At 41.9% G+C, this 24,004-nt stretch overlaps 1 protein-coding gene across 2 annotated transcripts in view; it reads right to left on the minus strand.

Annotated features, from left to right (window-relative positions):
- The window catches only part of galnt13 (UDP-N-acetyl-alpha-D-galactosamine:polypeptide N-acetylgalactosaminyltransferase 13), a 143,712-nt gene that overhangs the window by 68,865 nt on the left and 50,843 nt on the right, over positions 1 to 24,004 (minus strand). For both annotated transcript variants that reach the window (XM_034186351.1, XM_034186350.1), the window contains 6 exons: positions 23,789 to 23,955; positions 19,886 to 20,093; positions 18,930 to 19,100; positions 16,627 to 16,744; positions 16,366 to 16,546; positions 4,844 to 4,983 (listed from right to left, as the gene is read on the minus strand). In XM_034186351.1, the coding sequence (XP_034042242.1) occupies positions 4,844 to 4,983; positions 16,366 to 16,546; positions 16,627 to 16,744; positions 18,930 to 19,100; positions 19,886 to 20,093; positions 23,789 to 23,955 (985 nt within the window). The remainder of the gene's footprint in view (positions 1 to 4,843; positions 4,984 to 16,365; positions 16,547 to 16,626; positions 16,745 to 18,929; positions 19,101 to 19,885; positions 20,094 to 23,788; positions 23,956 to 24,004) is intronic.

Below are 24,004 nucleotides of genomic sequence, written 5' to 3' on the forward strand. Positions count from 1 at the left end.
GCGCTTAAGAGCGTGCCAACAGTCACTCCACCAGAAGGACGTTCTTTTAGTTTTGTACACATTATTATGCACAGGTGAAAAATAAATTGTTTCTGTTGTTGGAACCGCTTTCTGGTTATTTTTAGTGCTGGGTTCTGTCTGACGCAGGTCCGCTCCTCAACTCACGTCGACACATAACAGAAATTGTGTTTTTTGTAACACCTACCTCCCGCGTTATTTTGGGCTTCCCATGGATGATAAAACGCAATCCCCAGATTGATTGGCCATCTGGGGTTGTGGCTCAGTGGAGTGAAACCTGCCACCGGGAGTGTTTAGGATCCTCGGTTCCCCCCGGTATGACCGCTAACGAGGAGGTTAAAGTCCCCCCCAATCTGACGGCAGTGCCTGAGGAGTACCATGATCTTGCTGATGTCTTCAGCAAAGATCTGGCACTCACTCTTCCCCCACACCATCCATACGATTGCGCCATTGATTTGATCCCGGGCGTCGAGTACCCGTCCAGCAGGCTGTACAACCTCTCACGTCCAGAGCGCGAATCAATGGAGACCTACATCCGGGACTCGTTAGCTGCCGGGCTGATCCGGAACTCCACCTCCCCGATGGGTGCTGGTTTCTTTTTTGTGGGCAAGAAAGACGGCGGACTCCATCCAAGCATTGATTACAGGGGGCAGAACGAGATTACGGTTCGCAACCGATACCTGTTGCCCCTGTTGGATTCAGTGTTCATGCCCCTGCATGGAGCCAAAATATTTACAAAACTTGATCTTCGTAATGCGTACCACCTGGTTCGGATCCGGAAGGGAGACGAATGGAAGACGGCATTCAACACCCCGTTAGGTCATTTTGAGTACCTGGTCATGCCGTTCGGCCTCACAAACGCCCCCGCGATGTTCCAAGCATTGGTAAATGACGTCTTGCGGGACTTCCTGCATCGATTCGTCTTCATATACCTGGACGACATCCTCATCTTCTCCCCGGATCCTGAGACCCATGTCAAGCATGTACGTCAGGTCCTGCAGCAGTTGTTGGAGAACCGGCTGTTTGTGAAGGGCGAGAAGTGCGAGTTCCACCGCACTTCTTTGTCCTTCTTGGGGTTCATAATCTCCTCCAACTCCGTTGCCCCTGATCCGGCCAAGGTTGCGGCAGTGAGAGATTGTCCCAAATCGACGAGCTGTAGGTAATTGTAGCAGTTCCTCGGCTTCGCAAATTTCTACTGGAGGTTCATCAAGGGTTACAGCCAGGTAGTTAGCCCCCTGACGGCCCTTACCTCCACTAAAGTCCCCTTCACCTGGTCGGATTGGTGCGACGCCATGTTTAGGGAGTTCAAACGCCGGTTCTCGACTGCGCCAGTTCTGGTGCAGCCCGATCCTAGCCGCGAGTTTATCGTTGAAGTGGATGCCTCTGACTCAGGGATAGGAGCCGTGCTGTCCCAGAGCAGGGAGCCCGATAAGGTCCTCCACCCTTGTGCCTATTTTTCCCGCAGGTTGACCCCGGTAGAGAGGAACTATGACGTCACCAATCGGGAACTCCTAGAGGTGAAAGAGGCTCTCGAGGAGTGGAGACACTTGTTGGAGGGAGCTGCGGTGCCATTCACGGTTTTCACGGACCATCAGAACCTGGAATACATCCGGACCGCCAAGCGTCTGAACCCCAGGCAAGCCCGCTGATCACTGTTCTTCAGGCGTTTTGACTTCCAGATCACCTATCGCCCCGGGACCAAGAATCAACGATCTGACGCCCTGTCCCAGGTCCACGAAGAGGAGGTCAAAACCGAGCTGTCAGATCCACCGGATCCTATCATCCCTGAGTCCACTATCGTGGCCACCCTCACCTGGGACGTGGAGAAGACCGTCCGGGAGGCCCTGGCACAGAACCCGGACCCAGGGGCCGGCCCTAAGAACAGACTTTACGTCCCACCAGAAGCCAGAGCTGCAGTCCTGGACTTCTGTCACGGTTCCAAGCTCTCCTGTCACCCAGGGGTGCGAAGAACCGTGGCAGTGGTCCGGCAGCGCTTCTGGTGGGCGTCCATGGAAGCCGACGTCCGGGAGTACGTCTAGGCCTGTACCACCTGCGCCAGGGGCAAGGCAGACCATCAAAGAGCACAAGGACTCCTTCATCCGTTACCTGTGCCTCATCGCCCCTGGTCCCACATCGGCCTGGACTTCATCACGGGCCTCCCGCCGTCCCAGGGCATGACCACCAGTCTCACGATAGTGGACCGGTTCTCCAAGGCGGCCCACTTCGTGGCCCTCCCGAAGCTCCCGATGGCCCAGGAGAATGCAGACCTCCTGGTCCATCATGTCATGCGTCTGCATGGGATTCCAGCCAACATCATCTCAGACCGTGTTCCCCAGTTCTCCTCGCAAGTCTGGGGGAGTTTCTGTAGGGAACTGGGGGCCACCGCAAGCCTCTCGTCCTGGTACCATCCCCAGACGAACGGACAGGCAGAGCGGGCGAATCAGGATCTGTTGTGCCGATTGCACATAATCCTTTTCTGAACTATTTGCAGGAGTTCCTGTACCTCTATTTGCAGCTGGGAGCTGGGTTTTGTGGACGGTGGAGGAGTGAAGACCTTCACTCATCGCTCCACATACGATAAGTAGTGGTTCAGGCTCTGCCGTTAAATTGTTCCTGAGTTGGAGGTGGAGGTGGAGGTGTTCCCTCCAAGTGGATAAGAACTGATTGCTGGGTGTGCACACACCCACCATAAACTGTTTTTGCTTCCTGCCAGCAGTACCGATCTGACAGCTGGAGACGGTGGCCACCTGAGAATTCAGGACTTGGCGGCTCCGGTGTGTTCCAGATCCGTGGGCAGTGGAAATCGTGTGGGACCCGGCTCTTCTCTGGACAGACGTCTTCTATCCTCGAGCCTGCCCACACGTCACCTCGTATTATTGACTATTGTTCTAAATTGCGTTTGTCTGTTTTTTCCGTTGTGCACATTCACAACATTAAATTGCTGTATTTCGACTGATCCATTGTCCGTTCATGTACGCCCCGTTGTGGGTCCGTGTCACTACACTTTTCCCAACACAAAGGTTTATACAATGGAAAGAAAAGGGAATAACTGCCTGGTTTGTGTTAGAAAATAAAGGGGAGCTAGTGAATTTTGAAAATCTTAGAAGACAATTCGACTTAGATTCACATGAACTCTTTAGATATTTTCAAGTGAGGGACTATTATAAAAAGGAGATCAAGTTGGATCCTTCCAGGAAATTGAATGATATCATCCAGATCATAGCTAAAGCATATCAGGGGAGTAACATAAAAATAATTTCATCATTATATCGAGGTCTGAATACCAACAACAACCATTCAACTGAATATATTAAGATAAAATGGAAGGAAGAACTTAATGTGGAAATTTTAGAGGATTGGCACAAAATGTGGAAGATACATCACTCATCCACTAATTCCCGAATCTGGAGAGAATTTGCATGGAAGAATCTGATCCGTTTTTATTACTCCAAAAATGAAAAGTAAACAGCTACATATACGACAGAATTGTTGGCGAGGATGTGGATCTTTTAATGTGAATCATTCTCACATTTTTTGGAAATGTCCAAAAATAACTGTATTTTGGGAAATGATGAGTATTTGATCAAAATATTGTTGGTGGCAGGCAAGGAAGCTATTATTAGGAACTGGGGAAAGGACATACCACCAACAAAAAAATCAATGGATAACAATTGTGGAAGAAATCTTTTTGATGGAAAAAATGACACACGTGCTGAGGCTACAAGAAGAACAACTGGACAGGAAGTGCAGAAAATGGACCCTTTATAAATCTCTAAACAATGACACTGGACCAGAATAATGACACCTGAAAATACCAACTTACAAGACTTTAAGAATAAGATGTACTCATCAGGCAGCCTACTGTTCAATTTATATGTTTTGGAATTTGTATTTGTCTGTTGTCGCAATAATTTGTTAATAAAAATTTAAGTGACAAAAAAAAAGAATGCATGAATGGCCCCAAAAAAGAGCAGATTCTCATAGAAGCCCATGTTTACAGCCTGATACAAAAACCAGTTTTGGTCTCCACAGCCAGTTTCCCTATCCATGACAGCTGTACAGGGGGGTGAATTTTTTTGTTATTTTTTAGTAAGTAATTTGTTTGCGAGACAGGAACTGTGTGCTGATAAGCCAAGCTCAGAGCTCCAGTAGCACAAAGGCCACTGGCCTACAAATATCTGTAAATAACATGGCTTGATGATGTTAGGTCCAGTTAATCCATGGTAACTGAGGATATAAGACAGTCATAATTTTTAATAACCATACCCAAGCCACCTGTTATTAAAACCAACACCCACTCGTCAAAAATATGCCATTTTGGCTTATTCTGTAACTCTGAGCTGAGGGGTGCTCGGGCTTCATTCGTCCGACTTCACTGCCTATGCTCCACCTCTTTACCAAACTATGGTTTGGTTGGAACACAGGTGGAGCAAACACTGCCAACATGGCAACTCCCAGAGCAGCAATTTTGAAGCTTCAAAACGGCTCTTCCAGGTCTCTTCAGAAAACCTATGTGTGATGTTATGGAGGGGTTATCCAGTATACATTTAGTCTATCATCTAAACAGATATTTGGGATCAATCGTTGAAGCAGGAACAGGACATTTTGTGTTATCATAATCATTCCAAAGTCAAAGCTGAGCATGTTGTTTTCCCAAAAATGCTGAAGGTCTTGCTTGATCCTGTTATTTTTCAGATTAATCTCTTTACAATGTCAGCTTCTGAATACAGTGCTGTCAAGAAAGGATGTGCAATTTAATGCAAAGAGCAGCTCATATCATCAACATTTACTGGAGGTCACACAGAATATGGGGGAGAGCTCATACTTCACCAAGTGAATAGTATCTCCTTGGGATCTGTGAGTCTGGGTAGATGTTCTCTAGGTACCAGGAAAACGGCTTGCACTTCAATGTGTCACGAAGGGCTTTACGAGAAGAAACATCTCCATAATCCACCCGCATCACACCTGCAGATCCAGTAGAAAACAGATTCACTCACACACCACACAGAACATCTTGAAACAGTGTTTACTGCTATACAACCCCTGGCAAAAATTATTGAATCACCGGCCTCGGATGATGTTCATTCAGTTGTTTAATTTTGTAGAAAAAAAGCAGATCACAGACATGACACAAAACTAAAGTCATTTCAAATGGCAACTTTCTGGCTTTAAGAAACACTATAAGAAATCAAGAAAAAAAGATTGTGGCAGTCAGTAACGGTTACTTTTTTAGACCAAGCAGAGGAAAAAAAATATGGAATCACTCAATTCTGAGGAATAAATTATGGAATCACCCTGTAAATTTTCATCCCCCAAACTAACACCTGCATCAAATCAGATCTGCTCGTTGACATTGACCCTATGCCATGACACTGACCCTATGTGTCTTTTTGCAAGGAATGTTTTCACAGTTTTTGCTCTATGGCAAGATGCATTATCATCTTGAAAAATGATTTCATCATCCCCAAACATCCTTTCAATTGTCCAAAATATCAACGTAAACTTGTGCATTTATTGATGATGTAATGACAGCCATCTCCCCAGTGCCTTTACCTGACATTCAGCCCCATATCATCAATGACTGTGGAAATTTACATGTTCTCTTCAGGCAGTCATCTTTATAAATCTCATTGGAACGGCACCAAACAAAAGTTCCAGCATCATCACCTTGCCCAATGCAGATTCGAGATTCATCACTGAATATGACTTTCATCCAGTCATCCACAGTCCACGATTGCTTTTCCTTAGCCCATTGTAACCTTGTTTTTTTCTGTTTAGGTGTTAATAATGGCTTTTGTTTAGCTTTTCTGTATGTAAATCCCATTTCCTTTAGGCGGTTTCTTACAGTTCGGTCACAGACGTTGACTCCAGTTTCCTCCCATTCGTTCCTCATTTGTTTTGTTGTGCATTTTTTGATTTTTGAGACATATTGCTTTAAGTTTTCTGTCTTGATGCTTTGATGTCTTCCTTGGTCTACCAGTATGTTTGCCTTTAACAACCTTCCCATGTTGTTTGTATTTGGTCCAGAGTTTAGACACAGCTGACTGTGAACAACCAACATCTTTTGCAACATTGCGTGATGATTTACCCTCTTTTAAGAGTTTGATAATCCTCTCCTTTGTTTCAACTGACATCTCTCGTGTTGGAGCCATGATTCATGTCAGTCCACTTGGTGCAACAGCTCTCCAAGGTGTGATCACTCCTTTTTAGATGCAGACTAACGAGCAGATCTGATATGATGCAGGTGTTAGTTTTGGGGATGAAAATTTACAGGGTGATTCCATAATTTGTTCCTCAGAATTGAGTGATTCCATATTTTTTTCCTCTGCTTGGTCTAAAAAAGTAACCGTTACTGACTGCCACAATCTTTTTTTCTTGATTTCTTATAGTGTTTCTTAAAGCCAGAAAGTTGCCATTTGAAATGACTTTAGTTTTGTGTCATGTCTGTGATCTGCTTTTTTTCTACAAAATTAAACAACTGAATGAACATCCTCCGAGGCCGGTGATTCTATAATTTTTGTCAGGGGTTGTATAAGTCCATGTTAGCCTTTATTTGCTTGCCTGAAGGAAGCTATGATTTTGAGTACTAAAAACATTTGCACTGAATACAATCAAACTTAACAGGAATTATGGTTGTTTTAAAATGGACTGTTAACTTTTATGTGATGAGTTGGAATAGTCTGCAGAGTAAATCATCAGGTTTTTTAAACACAGGAAAAGAGAAACAGGAATTGCCTCTCTGGGATAAATAAAGATTTTTGGAATTGAACTGATTATAGTTTCTGAAATTGGGTTTGTCAATATTTCAAAAACTAATGCACAAATCTTGGAAAATAGCACAGAATTTGTGCTGCCGACTGACCTTCAAAGAGCCACAACAGAATTATTGACATGTATATTTTAACAAGTTCCATATGCAATATACTGTATGCAATGCATAACTGTGGGCAGCACGGTGGCTTATGGGGCAGCACTGTTACCTCACAGCAAGAAGGTCCCAGGTTCGCTTCTGACCTGCTCCCTTCTGTGTGCAGATTACATGTTCTTTCCATGTTTGTGTGGGTTCCCTGCAGGTGTTTCCGCTTCCTCCCACTTCCAAAGACATGCAGGTCAGGTAAACTGGCACCACGAAATTGACCGCAGTTGTCTGTCTGTGTATGACCCTGTGAGAGACGGGTGGCCTGTCCAAGGTGAACCCCATCTCTCGCCCATTGACCACTGGGTCCCTTAATTGTGGTAAGCGGGTTTAGAAAATGAATGAATGCACAATTGTAAATATGTTTATACACCATAGTTAAAATCTTCACGACTCAGTTTTCCCTGACAGCATACACCTATATTTATTGTATCTAATATGGACTACATCAAGTCAATTATGATGTGTATTTTATTTCAATATAAACTTACTTAACAAAAATAATTAGCTAGAAGATGGATTTACAGTGAGGAAAATAAGTATTTGAACACCCTGCGATTTTGCAAGTTCTCCCACTTAGAAATCATGGAGGGGTCTGAAATTTTCATCTTAGGTGCATGTCCACTGTGAGATGTAATCTAAAAAAAAAATCCGGAAATCAAAATGTATGATTTTTTTAAATAATTTATTTGTATGTTACTGCTGCAAATAAGTATTTGAACACCTGTGAAAATCAATGTTAATATTTGGTGCAGTAGCCTTTGTTTGTAATTACAGAGGTCAAACATTTCCTGTAGTTTTTCACCAGGTTTGCACACACTGCAGCAGGGATTTTGGCCCACTCCTCCATACAGATTTTCTCTAGATCTTTCAGGTTTGGAGTTTCAGCTCCCGCCAAAGATTTTCATTTGAGTTCAGGTCTGGAGACTGGCCAGGCCACTCCAGGATCTTGAAAATGCTTCTTATGGAGCCCCTGCTTAGTTGCCTTGGCTGTGTGTTTGGGGTCATTGTCATGCTGGAAGACCCAGCCATGACCCATCTTCAATGCTCTTACTGAGGGAAGGAGGTTGTTTGCCAAAATCTCGCAATACATGACGCCATACATCCTCCCTTCAATACGGTGCAGTCGTCCTGTCCCCTTTGCAGAAGAGAACCCCCGGAGTATGATGTTTCCACCCCCATGCTTCACGGTTGGGATGGTTTTCTTGGGGTTGTTCTCATCCTCTAAACATGGTAAGTGGAGTTGATTCCAAAAAGCTCTATTATGGTCTCATCTGATCACATGACCTTGTCCCATGCCTCCTCTGGATCATCCAGATGGTCACTAGTGAACTTCAAATGGGTCTGGACATGTGCTGGCTTGAGCAGGGGGACCTTGCTGCCCTGCAGGATTTTAAACCATGACAGCATCATGTGTTACTAATGTAATCTTTGTGACTGTGGTCCCAGATCTCTTCAGGTCATTGACCAGGTCCTCCTGTGTAGTTCTGAGCTTTCTCAGAATCATCCTTACCCCACAAAGTGAGATCTTGCATGGAATCCCAGACCGAGGGAGATTGACAGTCATCTTGTGTTTCTTCCACTTTCTAATAAATAATAACAGTTGTTGTCTTCTACCAAGCTGCTTGCCTGTTGTCCTGTAGTCCATCCCAGCCTTGTGCAGGTCTACAGTTTTGTCCCTGGTGTCTTTAGACAGCTCTTTGGTCTTGGCTATGGTGGACAGGTTGGAGTGTGATTGATTGTGTGATCAGGTGTCTTTTATACAGGTAACAAGTTCAAACAGGTGCAATTAATACAGGTAAAGAGTGCAGAATAAGAGGGCTTCTTAAAGAAAAATTAACATGTCTATGTGAGCCAGAATTCTTGCTGGTTGGTAGGTGATCAAATACTTATTTGCAGCAGTAACATACAAATAAATTATTTTAAAAAAATCATACATTGTGATTTCCGGATTGTTTTTGTTTTTTTTTTTTTAGTGTATGTCTCTCACAGTGGACATGCACCTAAGATGAAAATTTCAGACCCCTCCATGATTTCTAAGTGGGAGAACTTGCAAAACCGCAGGGTGTTCAAATACTTATTTTCCTCACTGTATTTCAGTTTTCTTCAATATGTCAGGTTTTCAGCAGGTTACCAGTTTACATATACCACGATGAATTCATTTTTAAAATCCATGGGTGATTCCAGAAATTGACTGAATTACTGTACATATAGTGACTGAATTTTAAGCTTCTGAATTACTAATTGGCATAATTAGGGGTTACATTATGGCATATTTGTCTATATTTAACAGCTTACGTGAAAAGCCAGTACATTTTTGTGTTTCAAAGCAAACAGAACGTAAAGAGAACCTCTTATATTTGCTGAACACCAGAGGGACAACTTGAGAACCTGCTTTAAAAAAGTTATCTGTGATTTCACAGACATTATTCTGTTACCATAAATTAAAAACAAAAAAAGGGGGGGGTAAACACCCAACTGAGACACCTGAGGTCATGTTTCATGCAGAAATATATGAAAGCAGCACTTCTGTAAAACTATATGTCACAGTGTTAATTCACCTCAATACAAACTATAAGATTTATCAGGCTGGATGCAACTAGGTGGCAACTGGGAGTGGACGATTACACACATTAAGCAGATGGCTTTTCTCCAAAGTGCCTCTTGAGGGTTAATATGAAACGTATCCCAGAGGTAATTCATCAAGAAAGAGCAAAAAGCTCATTTTAAAAATCTGCCAGCATGTACAGTAAGACCTGTAGACTAGGGTAATGTGTATTTATCCACCAAGAACCAGCCAGACAACACAAACAGCACCTGCTGTAACACCAGCTTTTGATCTGCCAAATACTTTCTGCAAGTTGTCAGATAAAAGCTAAGAGCTGAAGGCCAATCTTTCTTTCTCCCCTGGCTCTCATTCTTCCTCCCTTTCACTTTCTGTAGGGTCTCTGGATCACATGTAACAGATGATGAATAGCTGCTTTGATCTTAAATAAAAGAAAGAAGAAAAACTGCTGTGCAGAGGAAGAATGAAGAAGGAGATGCACCTTTAACAGGCTCACAAGATGCCAAACTAAACCTGTAGTATACAGTATATTGTGTTCTTCTGTGCCAAATATTCAATGTAGTAGCAGAGGGGAGGATGATGATCAAGGCTAGAATCCCTTTATACAGAGAGTAGCGACAACTGAGAACATATGGCCCCCTTTTGGAGCCAATTGTGCTGAACTACTGAATGAACCTTTTTATGTTTTCAACATTTTTTTATCAGTTAACCACATCCAGGTACAGGTACTATCAAAATAAATAAAAAAAATACTTAAGCTATTGAATTTACAATTTATGATGATTTATTTAATTAATTTAAAGCCTGATTTATGCTTCTGCAACTCTGTAACTGCGCCGTAATGATGCCGGTGTGCGTGACAGTTTTAAAGTTCTCCGTCACTGGATTATGCTTTATTCTGGACTAATTTCTCCCTCAACAAGATTTTCTTTCTACAATCATCACCTCCAATTCAAAGGCAAGGTGTACAGTTTCCGTTTTATGACTCTATGTTGTAAATTTGCAGTTTTTTTTGCCAAACATGGGATCCCGAAATGTAATCAGCATGCGCACTGCAAGAGCTATTAAAATATGAGATGAAAGAGTGAAAGCAGAAAAGTGTTGAGTCACAACCTTTTGTGATGTCTGATTTAACATTTGCACATCAGGCTGCGGGTCCGTGTCTGAGCACTGTCTGAAAAAAAAAAAACGAAAAAAAAAAAAAACGATTGGTCTTTTAATCACAGAAATGGCTCCGGTCCCACTTTCCTCAAATCGGCGAGTGTCAGCGCTGAACTTTTATTTTGTACTTCTGTTACTCTGCACGTCCAGACTGCTCTGTCCAGTTACATGTGAGAGGTTTTTCATGGAAATACATTGCGATCGGACGGGCCATTTTATCCGATGCAATCCATTATAAAAAAAATCTGTTATACACTGTGTTTATTACATGGAAAACATACAAAAACATCCAGTTTATATGATGACGGTTCAGACAAGTTTTACTGTACATGGGACTGAACACTAAATTTACCTCTCAAAACTTTGACGATGAAGTTGCTTCCATCCCACACGGATGACTTTATTTTCACAAATTTTTCTTCTGTTCAGATCTGAAGGGAATCTGTACATCTTGAACCCCTTGTTGCGTGTATTTATGCATTCAAATGCACAGCAACCCAGCATTTTCAGCGAATAAATAAATAAATAAAATATCTGGATTTACTTGCAGACAGCTAAACAGCGAACGCTATTTTGAACCCAAGATGGCACCACGAGTCACGTGAGTTTTTTTTTCCGGCTTGTCATGTTGCTACTCTCTGATTAAAAGGACTCTAATCAAGGCACCATATTTTAAAAGGTTAAAACATCTTTATCTGCTTTTGTTTTCCCAACATGCAAGTGAGGGTGTACTTGATGATGTCATAAAAATGTCAGTGTTTGAGGTCAACAAGACACATTTCAACTCTCCATCTCAATTAGAGCTGCGACAAACAACTATTTTGATAGTCGACTAGTCAAAGATTATTTTTGCGATTAGTCGACAAGTCGGCTCATACATAAATTGCAGCTTATCGCATTTTATCGATATCGATACCATTATCAATGTTGTGTGGGCCGCTGAAGAGGAGGTACTGCTGGCCCATCACCACCAGAGGGCACCCTGCCTGGAGTGCGGACTCCAGGCACCAGAGGGCGCTGCCATCTCACAGGAGCAGCCGGGGTGACAGCTGTCACCTACGACAGCTGTTACCAATCATCTGATCCACAGCGGTATACCTGCAAGACGTCATCTCCACTTCTCTGCCGAGATATCGCTCTACCAAGGAGGTAGCGTATCCAGCCAAACAGATTATCTTTTGACCATAAAATACTTTTTTGCCTTCATACAGAAAGAGAAAAGAACAGCAGGAGACTGTATTTTGGATAAGTACTCACATTCCTGAACTACAGTGTTTTCCTGACGAGAGGTGGAGGTGGTTTTTCCACCATACGTGTTGCTGGGTGCAGGCGCACCTACATCTGACTGTTTCTGTTCCTCGCCAGCAGTACCGGATCCGACAAGCGGAGGCAGTGGCCACCTGGGAGTTCGGGACTTGGCGGCTCCAGTATTCCCGGGGTTCGGTGGCGGAGGAAATCGTGTGGTTCCGGTTCTGCTTTGGACAGACGTCTCCTATCTTCGAGCCTGCCCACATGACACCTTTGTGATTCAGCTTTATTGTCTGTTATTGAAATCAGTTGTGTTTGTTGTGCTTATTTCACAACAGTAAAAGTGTTATTTGACTTCCTCCATTGTCCGTTCATTTGCGCCCCCTGTTGTGGGTCCGTGTTCCTACACTTTCCCAACAATCAATTCCGCTTATCAATCTGATTCCTTATCGATACCTCCTGTGAATTTTCTGTGTGCTACAAGTAGGCTTTACAGGTTAGGTATGTCAACATTTTATTGAGTCTTAAAGTAAATAAATATGAAATTGGTCACTGGATCCTTGATCTTTGGACATAAATAAACTCTACATGGTGGATCCTTGATCTCTGGACATACAATAAATAAACTCTACATGGTGGGTCCTTGATCTCTGGACATAAATAAACTCTACATGGTGGATCCTTGATCTCTGGACATACAGCAAATAAACTCTACATGGTGGATCCTTGATCTCTGGACATACAGTAAATAAACTCTACATGGTGGATCCTTGATCTCTGGACATAGATAGAAAAAAATCCGTAGTTTTTATCAAAAGCATTTCCTTCCAGACATTAACAGTGACAGAATGTCACTCTGTACGTCTGAGCTGAGCTCAGCTGGCTGCTGGAGTCTGCAGGTCTGCAGCCATATAGTCTTGGGCTGCTGCACGTCAGCCAGGACGTCTCATTTTGGGAGGAAAAAACACATTTTGATCGATTGCAGTTTATTGTTTGTATTACAATGTTTGAAAAGAGGTGTCATTTGATTTAAAAGGCGATTCGTCTTGAAGTTATTAATTCCAAGCAGACTGTATCTTTCTAACTTGATTCGGTGGCACAGCGTTTGGAGCAACAGAACGGAGGAAGATTCTCATTTCTTTTTTGCAACAAGACAGGAGTCCCAGTTAGTCACTTTAATCTGCACAAAAGTGACTCACGATTGACATATTTTAATGGCTTTGAGAGGGGGATAAGAAGCGGAGTTGCCGTTTCTGAAGAGGAGAGAAGCAAAGATCCAACGAAGCAGCAGATCGAAGCACTGCTTCATTGGTTCAAGGTTCAAAGCAAATGACTCGTCGACTACTAAATTAGTTGTCAACAGTTTCAATAGTCAACGTAGACATGACTAGTCGTGGCAGCCCTAATCTCAATATGTTCCACGTCCTAGTAGGTCAGTTGAAATACAAGTTCAGAACATTAAAATATCAATGTTGTACTGTTTTTTTAAAAACTGATCCCCATTCAAATAGTATCAGCAATAATGTGGCAATAAAAAAGTTTGCCAGTTACTGTAAACTGAAAGAAGAAGGTACAGCTATCGAACTGCTAACCTCTGTTTCACATATCTCAATTCCAGCCTTCTGCCTTGGATTTGCATCTCTTCATTAAAATAAGGCATTTATCATTTCAACTATATTGCTCAAAATAAAATTAAAGAGCATTACCTTTGCAGTTGTATAGAGGTTAAAAAACTTCCAATGTGGCAAAAATCATTGATAGTTATTGCAATAATGCTAAATTACAAATTAATGCATTGTTTTTAACTATGTGCCAATACGGGGCACCTGGCAGCAGTGCAGCCCAGATGATACTCCCTAATGTCCAGGAGGAACAGACAGTTATTGTGTGACCATAATAAGCAGAAAGACTCATCCATCACAGCCCCAGTACTGTCTCCACAGCTGCCCGTGGAGAATCCTGCCTGTCTGAGGGAAGGAGAGGGTCACAAATGTGCCACAAAATCAGCAGATTACAAATGATCCCTTGTAGATTGACTGGCATCGAAAACACTTAACCAGATAGTTCCAGGACACTGCGTGCATTTGAAAGAGTAATCACATTACTAGGCTGGCAGACGGAGGTGCACTCATATCTCAATCTACACAGTCAGAATATTCCAATTTGTATGTGTGGCTTAGCCCTGTGGAAGTTTCTTCACAGTTTTTGTTTTATTTTCCAATTCATAACCCACGGTCAGAACAGGACTGGCACTCAAAAAATATTTCTGTACATATTGTAATGTCAAAACTTATTAATCTCAATTAAGTGGTGTAAAAATGATTACCCCGCAACACTTATTTGGAGTAAAGTGGTTGAAGATGAGTGAGTGAGTGGAAAAAGTCTGATTATTTTTTTTAAAGGTTAAAGAAATCAAAGGAATAAATTTATTTATGGTTGCAGAAGTCACACCAGTTTTATAAACACTGGCTAAAATGATACCAAGAGCAAACACACAGAGGTCAAATAACAATGAATGTTCATTTTTACTTTTGAGTAGCTGTGTGTAATGAATAAAACATGTTAAACTACATTTCTCTTGAACTTTGTAAAAGTGGCAGAACTCATGCAACTTCAACACAGTCAATAATATCTGGTTCTATTGTTTCTGTGGAACAAAGGTGCAAATATAACGCTTACTATAGACTATGAATAAAGACGAACAGTGTGACCTCATTTACAGTGATCTTACCGTGCAAAAATAAACCCAGAATAAAGCAAGGACAGTACTGTGCTCACCTGACATCATTAAACCAAGCACTGAATGAACATTGAATTGAAAACCTACAAAAACGTGCAAATGGACAAAATACATATACACATTCTTATTAAAAACACACACACACACACACACACACTTTCTAGACTTCCAGGGTGAAGTAGTCTCACTTTCTCTACGCTCCTAAGCTATTACCATTTTTTTTAAATAGTTCAGCTGACGTTTTCTGACCAACTAGACCTGCCAGCAGGGATACACGGGGTCCAAGTCCCATATGCAGACCACCTCCCGAGCCCCCGCAAGGACCATGTGCTCCGTAATGATGCAGCTGCAAGATGTGGGCCTGACCCACAGAGCCATGTGGGTGATGGCGCTGTCATGCCAACTCCGCCATTAGGAGGACTAAATCTAACTAAGACATCCATAATTTACCCGTATGTACACAGAATCACAGACTTTGCTCCCTGCACGAAGTCTTGTGGATCCAAATAACTATACCGTAAAGCATTCGGTCAGTCTATATTTATTAATATTCCAAATCAAATTTACCTTCATATCTGTTCAACCAAATGTTCTACCAAATAATAACAACACGGATAAAAATATTATCTTTATGGCACATATAACTGTCAGAGGTGATTGGCCAATGGTTGAATTGAATATTTTTAAAATATGGCAATCACAATATCAATCACTTAAAGGTGCTTCTTCTGAACAACGTTTAACCTGACCCATCCCCTGAGCATGCACATTGGGAATAGTGTTCAGGAAAAAAAAAAAACCCTATTCAATTTTGATTATAGCAAAGAACCTCAAGCACATCAGATTCAGTGTGGTGACTGTCCTTGCACATATCCTGCATCTCCCTCATGTACTTCTCTGCCACACTAGACTTCCTCATAAAATACCACACCTTTTCACTTGGAACTCTGCCATAAGCTTTCTTTAGGTCCACAAACAAACAATGCAGCTCCTTCTGGCCTTCTCTACACTTCTCTGCACTCTCTGAGCAAATATTGCATCTGCAGTGCTCAGTCTGTGTAATTTAAAGATATTCATACTGAAAGTTACAAAAAATTCTTCTTTGAGCATTGCTGGTCTTTGATGGATAGGGTGTTGAGATATGAATTTCATGGTTTTCTGTGTCTAATTTCAGATTATTACTTCCCCACTTGTGGCACCAACCTGTGACAGACTACTACAAAATTCGGCAGGCAGCTTTTGGTTCATTTTTCTGTGTCATTCAACCATGTTTCATGTTTATTGGAATTAATGATTTAATAAACATGTGTCCACTGAATCTATGGGCAGGTAGTGATGCAGATGACACTCATGACCAAAGCAGAGGTTGAAAAAGTAGGTTTTATATTTGATGCAATTTAGCATAAAAATGCAAAGGTAGAAATGGGCATAGCCAATTGTAGAATATTCAGTACACTTAACAAAATCTGGGAACAGATGAATTTTGACTGACTGATTGTTGACTGACGCACAGTCTAGGAGTTTGAGGCCTAAATGCATTTTTCTTTAATACACTGCCATCTGCAGGTGACTAAATGTAGTTCACTAGTTCAAACTGCATTTTGGAGAGTAACAGAAACCCACCAAGTAACTAGGGCTGAGTAAGCACTTTGACTTCACTTTCAGGAGCTTTCAGTCACTCTTCAATTACAAGCTTCAGTCTCAACAATACAATACCTGGTGATATAATATAGAAGAAATATTTGAAGTCGTCCATCCAAACTTCAGCCAGGCGCCTGTTGTTCTTGTTAATGACTTGACCCGTTCCTCCAGGGAAGCTGTATGGGGTGGCCTTACGAAAAATGTGACCTACGTGGGAACAAGTAACGATTTCTAAAGAACCACCACACTGCCAGATCTGCAAATGGATAAGGACAGTGTCAGAGGCGATACAAGGAAGACAGAGTACAGTGGAATCTCCATGTTTTAGTCACTTACTCTGAAAGACATTTCTAAGTTCTCTCCACCCCAAATATCCATTCCTGGATCATAGCTACCAATTTCTTCAAAGTAGGCTTTAGCAATAGAGAATAATCCTCCTGCCATAGTGGGGGTCCTAAAAAGCCGTGAAGGAAAAAAAAAAAACGAACAAAACAAAAACATAAAAAAACTCATCCTCTTCATTATTATTATTATTACCTCTGTGAAATCCTGAGCAACACAACATTCAAAATCTAATAAAAGAATGATTTGTTACAAAATTTCAAACAAGGCCTTTGAGGGATAATTACTTTTATCTTTTAATTCATTCTGTGTTGAATCAGCTCTAAATTAAGGCCATTGTTTATTGCAGGAGGTGATTTGCATACAGATGATTTTTGCGCCTCATGTTGTGTAGCTGAAAAGAAGGTTAAAATTAATTGAAGACATAATTTCCATTTTCATACTTACACATAAGCTCTTGCATATAAAGAGAAGAACAGAGCACAATCACAACTGCTGCTGCATCAGTTTGTCACTCAAAGGAAAAACTAGGCTATTCATTTCCATCTGCAGATAACTGAACTTCTCACAATCATTAAAACAAGAGTGTTTATGATCAAACAAATATACACTCAACAAAAATATAAACGCAACACTTTTGGTTTTGCTCCCATTTTGTATGAGATGAACTCAAACATCTCAAACTTTTTCCACATACACAATATCACCATTTCCCTCAGATATTGTTCACAAACCAGTCTAAATCTGTGATAGTGAGCACTTCTCCTTTGCTGAGATAATCCATCCCACCTCACAGGTGTGCCATATCAAGATGCTGATTAGACACCATGATTAGTGCACAGGTGTGCCTTAGACTGCCCACAATAAAAGGCCACTCTGAAAGGTGCAGTTTTGTTTTATTGGGGGGGATACCAGTCAGTATCTGGTATGACCACCATTTGCCTCATGCAGTGCAACACATCTCCTTCGCATAGAGTTGATCAGGTTGTCAACTGTGGCCTATGGAATGTTGGTCCACTCCTCTTCAATGGCTGTGCGAAGTTGCTGGATATTGGCAGGAACTGGTACATGCTGTCGTATACGCCGGTCCAGAGCATCCCAAACATGCTCAATGGGTGACATGTCCGGTGAGTATGCCAGCCATGCAAGAACTGGGACATTTTCAGCTTCCAAGAATTGTGTACAGATCCTTGCAACATGGGGCCGTGCATTATCCTGCTGCAACATGAGGTGATGTTCTTGGATGGCATAACAATGGGCCTCAGGATCTCGTCACGGTATCTCTGTGCATTCAAAATGCCATCAATAAAATGCACCTGTGTTCTTCGTCCATAACAGACGCCTGCCCATACCATAACCCCACCGCCACCATGGGCCACTCGATCCACAACACTGACATCAGAAAACCGCTCACCCACATGACGCCACACACGCTGTCTGCCATCTGCCCTGAACAGTGTGAACCAGGATTCATCCATGACGAGAACACCTCTCCAATGTGCCAAACACCAGCAAATGTGAGCATTTGCCCACTCAAGTCGGTTACGACGATGAACTGGAGTCAGGTCGAGACCCCGATGAGGACGACGAGCATGCAGATGAGCTTCCCTGAGACGGTTTCTGACAGTTTGTGCAGAAATGTTTTGGTTATGCAAGCCGATTGTTTCAGCAGCTGTCTGAGTGGCTGGTCTCAGACGATCTTGGAGGTGAACATGCTGGATGTGGAGGTCCTGGGCTGGTGTGGTTACACGTGGTCTGCGGTTGTGAGGCTGGTTGGATGTACTGCCAAATTCTCTGAAACGCCTTGGGAGACGGCTTATGGTAGAGAAATGAACATTCAATACACGAGCAACAGCTCTGGTTGACATTCCTGCTGTCAGCATACCAATTGCACGCTCCCTCAAATCTTGCGACATCTGTGGCATTGTGCTGTGTGATAAAACTGCACCTTTCAGAGTGGCCTTTTATTGTGGGCAGTCTAAGGCACACCTGTGCACTAATCATAGTGTCTAATCAGCATGTTGATATGGTACACTTGTGAGGTGGGATGGATTATCTCAGCAAAGGAGAAGTGCTCACTATCACAGATTTAGACTGGTTTGTGAACAATATTTGAGGGAAATGGTGATATTGTGTATGTGGAAAAAGTTTTAGATCTTTGAGTTCATCTCATACAAAATGGGAGCAAAATCAAAAGCGTTGCGTTTATATTTTTGTTGAGTGTATAAACACAAACAAACATTCTGTGCTCAAATGAGAATTTAAGTGCTAAAAACGAAATTGTTTAAACAGTATACCTGACGGGAAGCGTTCTGTCACCTTTGCGTCGATCCATCTCCCGTTGAGGAACAGGGTACCAGCGAAAATTCAACTTCCAGTTGAATCCACCGTAGGTCATATCTGAGCCTGCCATGTACTCAAACGTCTCATCACTGATGACATCAATGATTGGGCACACCGCTGCTTTCCTAAAGAAAGACAATTACGCTACATCACACTTCATGAACATATTTTACAGGAGATGTCTCACATTTTTTTAACATCCCAATTAGAAAGACAACATAAAAGTACTCATGATTGTAAGTGTCTCTGCATACATGTGCTAATAATTAGTGATCTCTGATGTATTTTTTTAATTTCACTCTGAGCGTTAGCAGGTGCGTTTCAGTCAGGAGCCAAAAACTCTTCCGGGACGCTTCCAGGAGCTCTTACCGTCTATGTGTAAATGGGGCTTTAACTGCAAGCTTATCAGTTGGGCCTCTTTGTGTGTCCTTTTCAAAGTGGCAAGTTACAAAATAGTATCTATTGTTTTTGAGGTATTGTCTACACAAGGTGGCTGGTCGGGCCTCACTCACTCACCTACATTTTTAGCTGTTCAATTCCATGAATAGTGCAGAGAACATAGGTTTTTGGAGACTATGCTGAATTGCACTTCCCGTAGTGAAATACCAAAATGAATGTTTGGAAATGAACTGATAGCTTGCTGCCATATCAATATTCATTAAAACTTCAGCTGACAAAGTCGATGCAACTTCAGTGAAATGTGAAACTAATGCAAAACTAAAGCCACTTTTACGTACTGAATGTGCAAATGTATTCCTTAGTTGTCGCAATATCAGATTAAAGCACTTCTGTTCAGTAAAAAATACAATATTTTGGCTGCTGATAAAAAAGGCACCATCTCTTCTTTGCTTTAGTGTCATTACTGCCTCAGAGATCAATGTCACTGTTGAGATCATGTGCATTATTTTACCTGTCCTCTTTGATGCGGGCCAGTAGCGGCTCCAACCAACCGATAGTGCACTCGCAGTGAGCATCTAGAAAGGTGATGACTTGACCTTTGGTGACAGCTGCCCCCCGCAATCGTGCCCTGATTAGTCCTGAGCGCTGTTCCATCCTCAGGATTCTCACCGGCACCTCCAGAGTCCGCACATAGTTCTCCAGCTTCTTCATCAAGAAGTCTGAAAGAAAACCGATATGCAGCTTTGCTCTATGATAAATACATTGCTACATGGGTTCATTTTTTTTTAAAAAGTCCACAACTCACTTTGCCGGATGATGGGATATTTTGAAAAGAGGTTGAAGGTACATCTGGGTTAGGGTAAGTTATGGGAAATATACATCAGGGACTGATCTGGTGTCAACACAATCACTGACTTACTTTTCTCAGTGGCTCCCATTCAGAGTCATGACCTTCCTTCTCAGCCTGTCCTTTCCATCTTCTGTCAGACCACCTACTCATTATATCCACAAACCTCCACTTTTGGTATCCCTCTTCTACTGTCTGGTGGTTTCATCCTCAGCATCCTTCTCCCTATATACCCTGAGTACTTTCTCTGCACATGTCCAAACCATCCCAATCTCTCCTCTCTGACTTTGCCTTCAAACCATCCAACCTTTGCTGTCCCTCTGAGATGTTCATTCTAATCCTGCCCATCCACATTACTCCCAAGGAAAACTGCAGCATCTTCAGCTCTGCCACCTTCAGCTCCATCTCCTGTCTTATTAGTAGTGCCATGGCCTCCAAGTCACATAACACTGCTGGTCTCACGAGTGTCTTGTTAACTTTCCTTTTCACTGTTGCAGACACCTTTCTGTCACAAATCTCTCCTACCACTCTAGCCTGGTTCCACACTCTCCTTCACTTCACTACCACACTCTGCATTACTTTGAATAGATGACCTCAACCCCTTCTCTCCACAGTGCATCTCCAACTGTCCAGCTCCAGGCTCATACCGAAATGCTACAGCTCAGTGTTGTCTTTTGAACTATCCCATCGTGTGAACACTGGACTATACAGTGCATCTGGAAAGTATTCACAGTGTCATGCTCACCACCTAGCCAATACCATCCCTACAGTGAAGCATGGTGGTGGCAGCATCATGCTGTGGGGACATTTTTCAGCAGCAGGAACTGGGAGGCTAGTCAGGATTGAGGGAAAGATGAATGCAGCAATGTACACAGACATCCTGGATGAAAACCTGCTCCAGAGCGCTCTTGACCTCAGACTGGGGCGACAGTTTCAGCAGGACAATTAAATTAAGTACACAGCCAAGATATTAAAGGAGTGGCTTCAGGACAACTCTGTGAATGTCCTCAAGTGGCCCAGCCAGAGCCTAGACCAGAATCCAATTGGACATCTCCGGACAGATATGAATACAGGTGTGCACTGATATTCCCCATCCAACCTGATGGAGTTTACGACGTGCTGTAAAGAGGAATGGGCAAAACTTCCCAACAACAGGTATGCCAAGCTTGTGGTATCATATTCAAGAAGACTTCAGGCTGTCACTACTGCCAAAGGTGCATCAGCAACGTAATGGGCAAAAGCTGTGAATACTTATGTACATGTGATTTCTTAGTTTATTATTTTTAATAAATTTGCAAAAACTTAAAAAAAAAAAACTTTTTCGATGTCGTCATTCTGGGGTGTTGTGAGTAGAAGTTTGAGGGGAAAAAAATGAGTTTACTCCATTTTGGAAAAAGCCTGTAATATAAAATGTCAGAACGTGAAGCGCTGTGAATACTTTCTGGATGCACAGTACGTGGTTTGTTTCACTGCAACACCTCTCCCGTCATGCTTGTATGGTGTATATTGAATTTGTTCAGACTAGAGCCTGACAAATAAATTGGCAAGCTGATATAATCGGACAATGTGGACTACTTGCAGATAAATCCGTACCTGTATTTATAATGGCCGACAAATGACAAAAACAAATGGAGAGAAGATCAACTGTGGCCTGCATCCTGTAGTTGCATAATTTGTCCACTAAAGGGTGCTCTGAAGCTCCTCTTTTGTCAGCACATCAGACCCTCCAGGACTTTTTGATGCCAAGATTTCAACAAAGAATTCAACCAGTATACATGTACATGTATAGAGAAATAGATGCTATATTTTTCTGTATTGATGCAAGATTTATAGATACATTGGTTGAATTATTTGTAGAATTATTGAAATCCTGGCATTGCAGATATTCCTGGAGAGACTGACACATCGGTGAAACACAACCAGCTGAAAGAAGACTGAGCAGCATAGTAATCATCTGTGCCCATGGTAAGTTACTTGCAATGTGAAATACACAACAGGGTTTGATTTAACAAAAATATGCAAAAAAAAAATTAAACAAAAAATATGCAGGGAATATAAAAAGGACACAGATTTTACATACATGTAGCATACTGGGAACACGGAAACTCAAGATATGGAGGTGTACAGGATGAACACATGTAAAGTCGACTGGCATGGATTCTGTTGAGAGCAGACTTTGCAGTCACTCTAAGAGCACTGCATGGAGCTTTTACAGATCGCTCCATCACAAGAGATGTTTACATTTTTTATACACAACAGTCTTATTTATCAACAATAATATATTTTTAAGTATTCCTTAACTTCTGTTCATGTTACTATAGTTTAATTTCAAAGTGCCTTATGCCATTATATTGGACTGATTACAAAAACTAATTTTAGGGAAAATTTCTGTTTATGCCATGTGCTGCTGTTGGGCAAAAAAAAAGAATATTGGTCGATATCAGCATATCGAATTTTAGAATCAAATATAGAAATCTAGTTCTATATTTTAAACTCCCAATAAAAATCAACTTATCTACAAATCTACTTTGAATCTGATCCCATGTTACAAGGTCTGAACAGTCAACATTATCATCATCATCATCATCACATGAAATCAGGATTTTCCAAATCCAATTCATCCATGTTCATTGGTGGTTTGAAATCTGATACAAATCACATTTTTGCAAATCAATTTTGGTCTGACTGCTCACATCAGGTTCTGAGTGTATTCTGTTACATATGTGACTTTTGACACCACAAAGTTTGTGCTGATGTTACAAACACAGGAAACATGCTAGTGCGGTGCTGTGGAAGGTGGATCTGCACATGCACAGAACAGATATGGCAGGCTGTACAGATCTGGTAGCACCCTTTTTGAGCATCTGCAAGAGCCAACAGTAACATTTTAGGAGTTAGTGTGTCTTCGGCTATTTCACTATCCTTCATTTTGATTAATTTTATGTCAGTACCAGATCCAGGCTGCCCGATCTGTTTTGCACATGCGCATACTATCTCAAGTCATGTCAGTCCATTTCCGGGTGCTACATCATTACTACAGCAACCACTGTAGGTAGATAAGACAAAAAATGAGGACTGCCAGATATACACCCGGCTCAGATTTGGTCACTTGCTATATTATATAATGTGGACAGTCAATCAGTGAGATTAGATTGTAATCAGATATGCAACGAATCATTTGAACTAGCAGCCGGAAGAGAGCCTTTGTTTTGTCTTGTTAGTATGGCCACAGCAGCTGGTCACTCCACCGATTCTCATTTCCCTGACGTTTCTTTGTATAATCAAAAAACTACAGATTTTTTTTTTCCCATACCACCATCACCATGGTGCTTGCTCATGGGATGGGTAAAGTCTGGACCTTACTTATGTATAATACTTTGAGGTTACTTATTTTATGACTTTGCACTGCATAAATAAACTGAATTTTTTAAAAAGTAATCATTTTATACATGTTGTTGGCAGCCAACACTTGGTTTTGTTCAATATATGTTTCACAATGATCACCAAGCAAATTGAGTTTGAGCTTAAGTTAATCCTTTTTCCTTAGAGTGGCTATCAGATCCCTACCTCTCTCGCTGGCATCGTCGACTAGCACAATCTCCACTAGCAAATGTCTGGGCGAGCGATTAATGACGCTATGAACAGTCCGGAGGAGAGTGCTCCATGCTTCATTGTGGAATACAATGACTACACTGGTGTTTGGCAGGTCATCTGGGTACACCTTAGTCTTGCAGCTAAAACAGAAATAATAAACACAGAACATAAGTAAATCAAGCTTCAAGG

This window comes from Thalassophryne amazonica, chromosome 14, assembly GCF_902500255.1.
Source record: "Thalassophryne amazonica chromosome 14, fThaAma1.1, whole genome shotgun sequence".
NCBI classification, from domain to species: Eukaryota; Metazoa; Chordata; class Actinopteri; order Batrachoidiformes; family Batrachoididae; genus Thalassophryne; species Thalassophryne amazonica.